Here is an 8,687-nt window from a genome sequence, read left to right on the forward strand (position 1 = left end):
CATTCATCTATTTGATCCTCTCTGGTTGTAGATTTTCCAAGATGTTTGGAAGAGTGTTTATGTTGTGAATTAAGACTTCTAGGGTTCTTCCAGGTTTTTCTTTAATAACGTTTATAGTCCTTGGTGTTAGTCCTAGGTCCATGATCTACTTTGAGTTGTTTTTGTGTATGGAGTGAGGTGTGGATCTTGCTTGCGTTTTCTGCAGATAATTTTCAAATTTTGACAGCACAATTTGTTAAAGTCTGTCCTTTCTCTACTTGACTGATTTAATCTCCTTGTCAAAAATCAGTTGACCATAGGTAGATGGTCTGATTTCTGGATTCTCATTTCTATTCCATTGATCTATGTTATATCATTGTACCAGTACCACACTGTCTTGACCACACGGCAGTGTAGTAGGGTTTGAAACCAGGGAGTGAGATGCCTCCTATCTTGTTTCCTTTTTTTAAGGAGTGCTTTGCTTATTTGGGGCCTCTTTCCATTCCAAATGAAACTGGAGATAGCCTTTTCCATCTCGTTGAAGAATCGGATTGGTATTTATATTGGGATTGCATTGAATGTGTAAATTGTGTTTGGTAGTATTGTCATTTTAAAAATTTTTAGTCTTCTTATCTATGAGCAAGGGATATTCTTCCACTTCTCCAGGTCTCTTTTTTGTGTCTTGTAGTAGTATTTTGTAATTTTCTTTGAAGAGATCCTTTGTGTTTCTGGTTAGATTAGCTATTGTGAAGGGTATTGTTTTTCTAAGCTCCAATTGTTTTCTGTCACTGTAGAGAAATCCAGTTGATTTTTTATGTTGATATAGTATCCTGCCACTTCACTGAATTGGTCAACTATGTCCAGTAGTTTTCTTGCTGAGTCTTTAGGGTTTTCTATCATATCACTTGCATAGATAATTTTACCTCCTCTTATTAACTCTCTTATTCAATATTGTATTAGAAGTCTTGGCAATAGCAATAAGACAAGAGAAGGAAATAGGTATTCAAATTGTCAAAGAGAGTTAATAGTGGACATCCTTGCCTAGTTCCTGTTCTCAAAGGGAATGCCTTTAATCTCTCTCCATTGAGAACAATGTTGGCTATTGTGTTTGCACATATGCTTTTTACTATGTTCAAGAAATTCCCCTCTATTTTGTTCAGTATTTTAATCAGGAAATGGTGTTGGATTTTGTCAAACGCCTTTTCTGAATCAATTGATAGGGTCATGTGGTTCTTGTTCTTTGCTTTGTTAATGTGATGAATTACATTGGTTTTCTTATGTTGACCCATCCTTGCATACCTGCTATGAATCCCACTTGGTCATGGTGAATCTTTTTTTTTTTTTTAATGTATTCCATACCATTTCAATCCATATGTGGAATAGATAATTTGAGAGGCTGGGCTTTATGAGGAAGAATGTGGCATCAGAAGTGGAAGAAGACTTAACAACCTGCATTATGCAGATTACACAACATTGCTTGCCAAAAATGAGAGCCTGAAGTGTTTGCTGCATAAAGTCAAGGACTGTAGTCTTTAAAATGATTGAAATGCTATATCAAGACAAAGATTCTTACCAATGGGCTAACTGGCAGCATCATGATAGGTGGAGAGAAAACTGTCAACAATTACAGCTTGCTTGGCTTCACCATCAACATTCTTGGTACCAGCAGTCAGGAAATCAAAAGATTAATTGCATTGGGAAATATGCTATTAGGAATCTCTCCAGAGTGCTGAAGAGCAAGGATGTCAGTCTAGAGACTAAGGTGCTCCTGATCCAGGCCATAATCTTTACAATTACTTGCTATGTATCAGAGAGCTGGACAATGACTAAGGATGACAGAAGAATTGATGCTTTTGAGTTGTGGTTCTTGAGAAGAATATTAAATATACCATGGACTGCCAAGAAAACAAACAGGATTGTCCTGGAGAGGGTGAAAAGAAGTTTCCTTGGAGGCAAGTATTTTGAAGCTCCATCTCCTTTTTGGCATGTTGCCAAGAGGGACTAGTCCTTGGAGAAGGACATCATGCTTGGAAGGATGGAGGGACAGCACAAGAGAGGACGACCTCATCTGAGATGGACTGGCACAGCACCTGGGTTAATGGGGGTAGATGGTTGGAGATGGTGAGACTCAGGATAGGGTTGGGTTCAGTGCTACTATACATATGGTCACTATGAATCACAGGCAACTGGAAGGCACATAATAGCAGCAATTCAAGATTCCAGAATTATCCCCCATCTGCTATTTTTGTTTTCTGGTATCTTGGTTGAAGAGGTTCATGGGCTCCCATCTGCACAGACTACCATCTTACGCTAATATTTCAGATATTGGCCTTAAGGATGTAGTGAGGGTCTGGTATGGTGAAGGGGCACACAGGGCCTGTCACTGATAATACTGTATCTTGATCTGAGTATGTGCTGTGTGGTCTGATTTATTATTCTTCAAAATGTACAATTTTCCTGTTTCTATGATGTTTTAGAATAGAAAATAAACACATTTTATTTTAACTTGCTATAATAAAACACTTTATTGTTTGTTTAATGTCACAAACATATTCCCATTGCTTAACTTCCAACTTTTAATAAAAAAAATTGTTTTGACAAAATAGGTTAAATAATTTGATTCTGTTAAAAAAAATCAAACAACTTATCTTTGCAAATTACTACATTCTTTCACTTTAAATACCATAATGACCTGGTCATTGAAATAAATAGCAAAGGAAATTTTGTGTATAAAAAAGAAAGACTGTCTGAATAATAATCTTGTAGAGAACATTTTACACACCTTGAAAATATGTCTAAATGCTATCTCAACTTAAAAGTTCTTAAAATAACAATTAGTAAAAATTATTGCAGAATTAAGTTCAAGTTATATCCTGAAATTTGGAATTCATAATATTTCAAATGATAATATTAACTGAGTAAAAAGTAACATGTTTTCTTCTGTAAATTCTCAGGTGTTTTTGTACAAATAGAATTCAGTATTATTGGTTTAGGGTACCACTGAGTCAGTTCCAACAGATACACACAGAACAAAACCCTGCCCAGTCTTGCATCACCATCACACTCAGTGCTGTGTTTTACACAATTGATCCATCCACCATGTAATAATACATCTCCTTTCTCTACTCTTCTTCTTTCCTGGCAAAATGTCCTTCTTCAGTGACTAGCCTCCTCTGAGATGAAGTCTTGCTATCCTTACTTTTAAGGGGCATTACTAAGTCACTTTTTAACAAGGTTCAAAAACTTATGCATGTCTCTTACCATATCCCCAATTTCTGGATTTAGGGGAAAAAAACCCTTATGTTTGATAAGGAAATAAATCTGGATATAATATCATATGGTGCTCCTTAGAAGCAAGGATGGTGAAACTTTTCTAACATCATTTGGACATATTGTCAAGAGGGGCCAGTCCTTGGAAAAGGACATCATGGGAAAGTGGAGGATCAGAGAAAGAGAGGTAGACCCCTAAAAAGATGGATTGACAAAATATCTGTAACAATGTGGTTAAGCATATCAGAGTTGGAAAGGATGGCATAGCACAGAGAAAAGTTCAGCTCTGTTGCTCACAGAGTTGCTACAACTTATATTTGATTTAATGGCACCTAACAACAACAAAAATTATAGAACCTTCAAGTAATACACTGTATTTCACTGAAGTATTCTGTAACTCATATTCCAACTATGAAAATTAATATTTCCATTTTTTCTCATTATGATATATTCATTCATTTTTTTTTTCATTTTCTCCATGAAACTGTCTTAACTTAAAATATTATATGCAAACATACTTTTCCTACAAGCATGCTGTTGTTCAGGATCATGGAGTAGGAACCGACTTAGAGCTGATCCATTAGCAGGTTTTCAGAGGCACTAAATTGCACAAAAGGAGGCTGCCCATCTCTCTCCAATGGAGGAACTGGTGAATTCAAACCACATATTTTTGGGTTGGTAGTCCAATTCTTTACTACTAAGCCACCAGAGCTCCCCATACACATATGACATTGGAAAATGGGGGATGATAAATAACTATTAATTCATGTTAACAGAGACAATATGAAAAGCAAAAACTCAAACCACAAACATGCTATGGTCAACTACTGTCCCTTGCCATGAGGGTTTAGATGTAGCCTTTACTTCTATAAACTGCTATTTCCAGATATCGAAGGATAGTATGTATTCTTCAACATAATCAAATATTCCATAGTTATTGCTGTTTCTTTAAAATAGTCTAAAGCAACTTGGACTTTTAAAGGTAGTAATATGTGTTTTTAAGCAAGCAATAGCTCTAATCTAAATATTTTCTATTATCATCCACTTATTTAAGAACAGACGTACAAAGGAGCCAAACAACATTAGGTTAAGTGGTTCTGGATTCTGCCTTCTTTTGTAGACATTTTTGACATGTCATTTAAAAAATGGATGGGGAAAAAAATAGGTTCTCCAAATCATTAACCAAAGATCTTCATGAAAAGTCAAGGTGGCTCAGCTAGGTGGCAGCATGTAAAAAATACTGTTCACTTTGTACACTTGTAGTACATTGCCCTCTTTGGAGCATCCAATGTTCCTGATGCATCATCAACACAGCAAGTCCAGTCAGACAGATGCAATCAGATACACCACAACATAAGACTAGCGTAAAAATGAGATAAACAGTTTTCAATTTGTCAAGTACTAACATCACAAAACAGAGGCTTTATGGTTTGAAATACAATTCTTTTGAATCTGAAGACATGTCAAAAAGAATATGAAAAATATCTTTCTCTTCCCTGAAAGAGGTACTGGAGTTGGAATTAAGGCTAAATAAATGGTGCCGGTTTGTGGTCCAGAGAGTAATCATTAATGAACACATTAGCCAGCAGCTTCTCTGTTTGTCCGGTATGCCTGCTTCTGAAGGTGTGTCTCAATTTCCTCCCTGAAGACCAGCATCCCAAGGTGAGAATGTGAAGCCTCATTCATGGCTTTGGACTGAATGCACATCCGGTACTGCTCTGGTGTCAGTTCATCGGCACAATGCTTCTCATGCCAAAGGTGAAAGAGGCCAGGAACTGGAGTTCGAATCACTATGAGGTCCCCATGTAAGTATTTTCTATAAAGATGAACATCTTCTCCACCCCAGCCTTTGACTTCCAGGTCAAATCCACCTATAAGATGAAAAGAGATACTGTAAGTAGCTGAAAGGTAGTAGGAACAATGAAATATAATGAAGACTTAAATGTTCTGCTTCAGATAATATGGCATGGAAGAGCATAAAGGCATCTTATTAAGAGGCCTAATTTTCTAGATTGGACGTTACTAGGTGAAAGATTCTAGGAGCTCAAAATAGAGTTGTGGAGAGTACCAAAATAAAACTGAATGTTTTGTAAACTATACAGTTCTTGTTGATTGCTATGAGTACGACTCATAGCAACATATGAACAAAAGGCCTATAGCCATTCTATAACTATCATCATTTATCAGAGTTCAGAGAGTTTAGGAAGTGTTGTTTAGGAAGTAGATGCCACTCCTGCTACTGATATTAATATACAACAGAAGGAAATAAAATCACCCATGTTGATGATGTTGTTAAGTGCCGTCGAATCAACCATGACTCATAAGGTTTGAACCCTGCCCTATCCTTGGCCAATCTCACTGTTTCTGACACACCTACCCTCATTATCGCAGTTATTGTGTCAATCATCTTATTCAGGATTTTTCTCTTCTATGCTGTCCCTCCACCCTTCCAAGCATGATATCCTTCTCTAAGGACCACCACCATTTATATTTTCCTTCTAAAGCAAAAGTTTTTCTGAGTCACAAACATAAATAGCAGGAGGAAATAGAAAGTATTAAACCGGACATAAAATCTGATGGGCATAGAAATTCTTTAAAGCTACATCAATGAATGAAATTACTGAAAGAATTTAGAGAGAACCAAGAGCTAAGTCTAACAGTAGTCTATCTCAAGAATAAAGAGAGACAGAGCAAGAACAGTCATTAAACTTAGAGGTGGCCCATGGCAGGGAGAACATTCTGGAGAAGGGGTATGTACCACAGTATTCAAATGAAGATACTTCCTTTCAGAAGGAAGTAATTCACTGCATGCTGCTCAATTAAGAACTTAAGAATACAGGGGATCTGGAAGCATACATATAATAACAAACCATCAGATAACACGCAGTGGGAAGAAGAGGTGAGATATTTTACACTGGGCTTAAAATAAACCCCTGATTTTTCAAAGTATGGTGAAAACAAACAACTTGAAGTTTTTGTCTTATTTTGCTTTGTTTTTGATGTGCTAAAATTATTTAAAAAAACTTGCCATCTCAACATTTTTTACATGTACAATTTAGTGTCATTAATTATGTTTCTAATGTACAATGCTCACTGTTACCAATTTTCACATTTTTCTGTCTCTAACAGAGAAACACAGTGCCTCCTAAGAACTGTCTCCTCATTCCTCCTCAGTTCTGCCCCTGTTGTCAGGTACTCTCAAGTTCCCTCCAACTTACAGTGACACTACACACACCAGAACCAAATTCTGCTCCATCCTCACAGTTACTGTGTCAGCCCATTTCATGGAAGATCTTCCTCTTTTTCTCTGACTCTGCAACTTTTCCAATGACTGGCTTCCTAGCAATATGCTAAAAGTATGTGAGATGAAGTCCCTCCATCCATACTTCTAAGGAGCACAACTGGGCTAATAAGCAACGTATTAAGTGGAGAATTCATCCCTCTTATTGTTGTCATAAGGCGTCTTTAAGCTGACTATATGAACAACGGTTCTGAACCATGCCCTATCATGTGCCACCTTTATGATTTCTGATACACTCAAGAGATATATGCTCACTGTTACAGTCACTGTGTCAATCAATCTCATTGAGGGTCTCTCTGTGACCCTCCATCTATCCCAGCTTTTCTCAAGGAATGATGTCTTTTCCTAAGGGATGGCCCCTCCTGATAACATGCTAACATATGTGAGACACAGTTTTACCATCCTTGCCTCTAAAGAGCACCCTGGTTGCACTTCCACCAACACAGACTCGTTTGCTATTTTGGTCTTCCATGGTATATTCAATACTCTCTTCTAACACCACAATTAAAAGGCATCATTCTTCTGCCATCCTTATTCACTGTCCTATATCCAGACACATAGGAAGTAACTGAAAAGACCACGGCTTGGATCAAGCACACCTTAATCTTTAAGTGGACCTTGTTGCTCTTCAGCACTTTGGAGTGGTTTGCTGTAGGAGATATTGCCAGTGAAACACATATTTTGATTTCTTGACTGCTGTTACCATGGGTGTTGATTTTGGATCCGTGTAAAATGAAATTGTTGACGACTTCAATCTTTACCAATCAATATTGTCTATTGTTTCAGTGGTGAGGACTTTTTGTAATGCTGAGATATAACGCAATACTGAAGGCTGTAGTTTTTGATCTTCACCAGCAAGTTTCCAGTCCTCTTCACTTCAGTAAGCAAAGCTGTGTCATCTGCATAACAAAGGATGCTGATGAGTCTTCCTCTGATTCTGATGCCATGGTTTTCTTCATACAGTACAAGTTCTAGAATGATTTACTCAGCATACAGATTGAATAGTTACAGAGAAAGGACAAAATCCTGACACACATATATCCTGATTTTAAACCATACAGAGTTCCCTTGTTTAGTTCAGACAAAAGCTTCTTGGGCTATGTACAGGTTTTGTATACGCTTAATTAAATGTTCTGGGACTCCTATTCTTCTCAATGTTTGGTATAATTTTCATGATACACACAAATGCCTTTGCATAGTCAATGCAACACAAATAAACATCTTTCTGGTATCTTCTGCTTTTAGTCAAGATCTATCTAACATCAGCAATGATTATTTCTTTTTTTTTTTTAGCAATGATTATTTCTAGAGCACAGTCTATTCTGAATCCAGCTTGAATTTCTAGCATACTCTGTTGATGTACTATTTCAGGAATTTTATTTTTAAAAAAATCCTCAGAAATTTTTACTTGCCCATCAACAAATGAAGGGAGATCTGGTGGCCTAGTGGCAAGAAGCTGCACTGCAATCCTGAAGGCATGTGGTTCGAGGACACCATCTGCTCCTTGGGGGAAGGATGGGCAATCTCCTTCCATGCAACTGACTGCCTCTGAAAACCTGCTGGAGGATCGGCTATGGGTCAGTTCCAATCCAACAGTACACAACAACATCAACAAATGAATAGACAGAAAAACCTATGGTATAGTCACACAATGGAATAATATGCAGCACTGAAACAAGGAACTCACAAAATATTACACAACATGGATGACCCTGGAGGACATTATGCTGAGTGAAATATCTAAGTCATAAAAGGACAAATACAGCATAACATCACTGATATAAAAAAGGACTGACATAGGAAACTAAGAAAAGAGGGAATAAATAATGAAAACTGCATTGGAATAGATGAAAGAAAGAACTGTTTAAAAGGAATATGTTGTTTGTTGTGTTGTTATGTGCTGTCGAGTCGCTTGCAACTCATAGCGACCCTATGTACAAGAGCCCTAAACCCTGATCTGTCCTGTGCCAATCATACTATCTCTGACACTTCCATCCCGATTATCCCAGTCACTGAATCAATCCACCTCATAGAGGGCCTTCTCCTCCTGCGCTGTCCCTCCACCCTCCCAAGCATGATGTCCTTCTCCAAGGACCGGTCTCTCCTCACAACATGTCCAAAGTATGTTAGATGGAGC

At 37.5% G+C, this 8,687-nt stretch overlaps 1 protein-coding gene across 1 annotated transcript in view; it reads right to left on the minus strand.

Annotated features, from left to right (window-relative positions):
• Positions 1-4,630: 4,630 nt before the first annotated feature.
• The window catches only part of CSGALNACT2 (chondroitin sulfate N-acetylgalactosaminyltransferase 2), a 95,811-nt gene continuing 91,754 nt past the window's right edge, over positions 4,631-8,687 (minus strand). The window contains exon 7 of the mRNA XM_006902738.1: positions 4,631-5,120. Within this exon, the coding sequence (XP_006902800.1) occupies positions 4,828-5,120 (293 nt within the window). The 3' untranslated portion in view covers positions 4,631-4,827. The remainder of the gene's footprint in view (positions 5,121-8,687) is intronic.

This window comes from Elephantulus edwardii, unplaced genomic scaffold (assembly GCF_000299155.1).
Source record: "Elephantulus edwardii isolate Elephantulus edwardi_28Jun2011 unplaced genomic scaffold, EleEdw1.0 scaffold00444, whole genome shotgun sequence".
Lineage (NCBI taxonomy): Eukaryota > Metazoa > Chordata > Mammalia > Macroscelidea > Macroscelididae > Elephantulus > Elephantulus edwardii.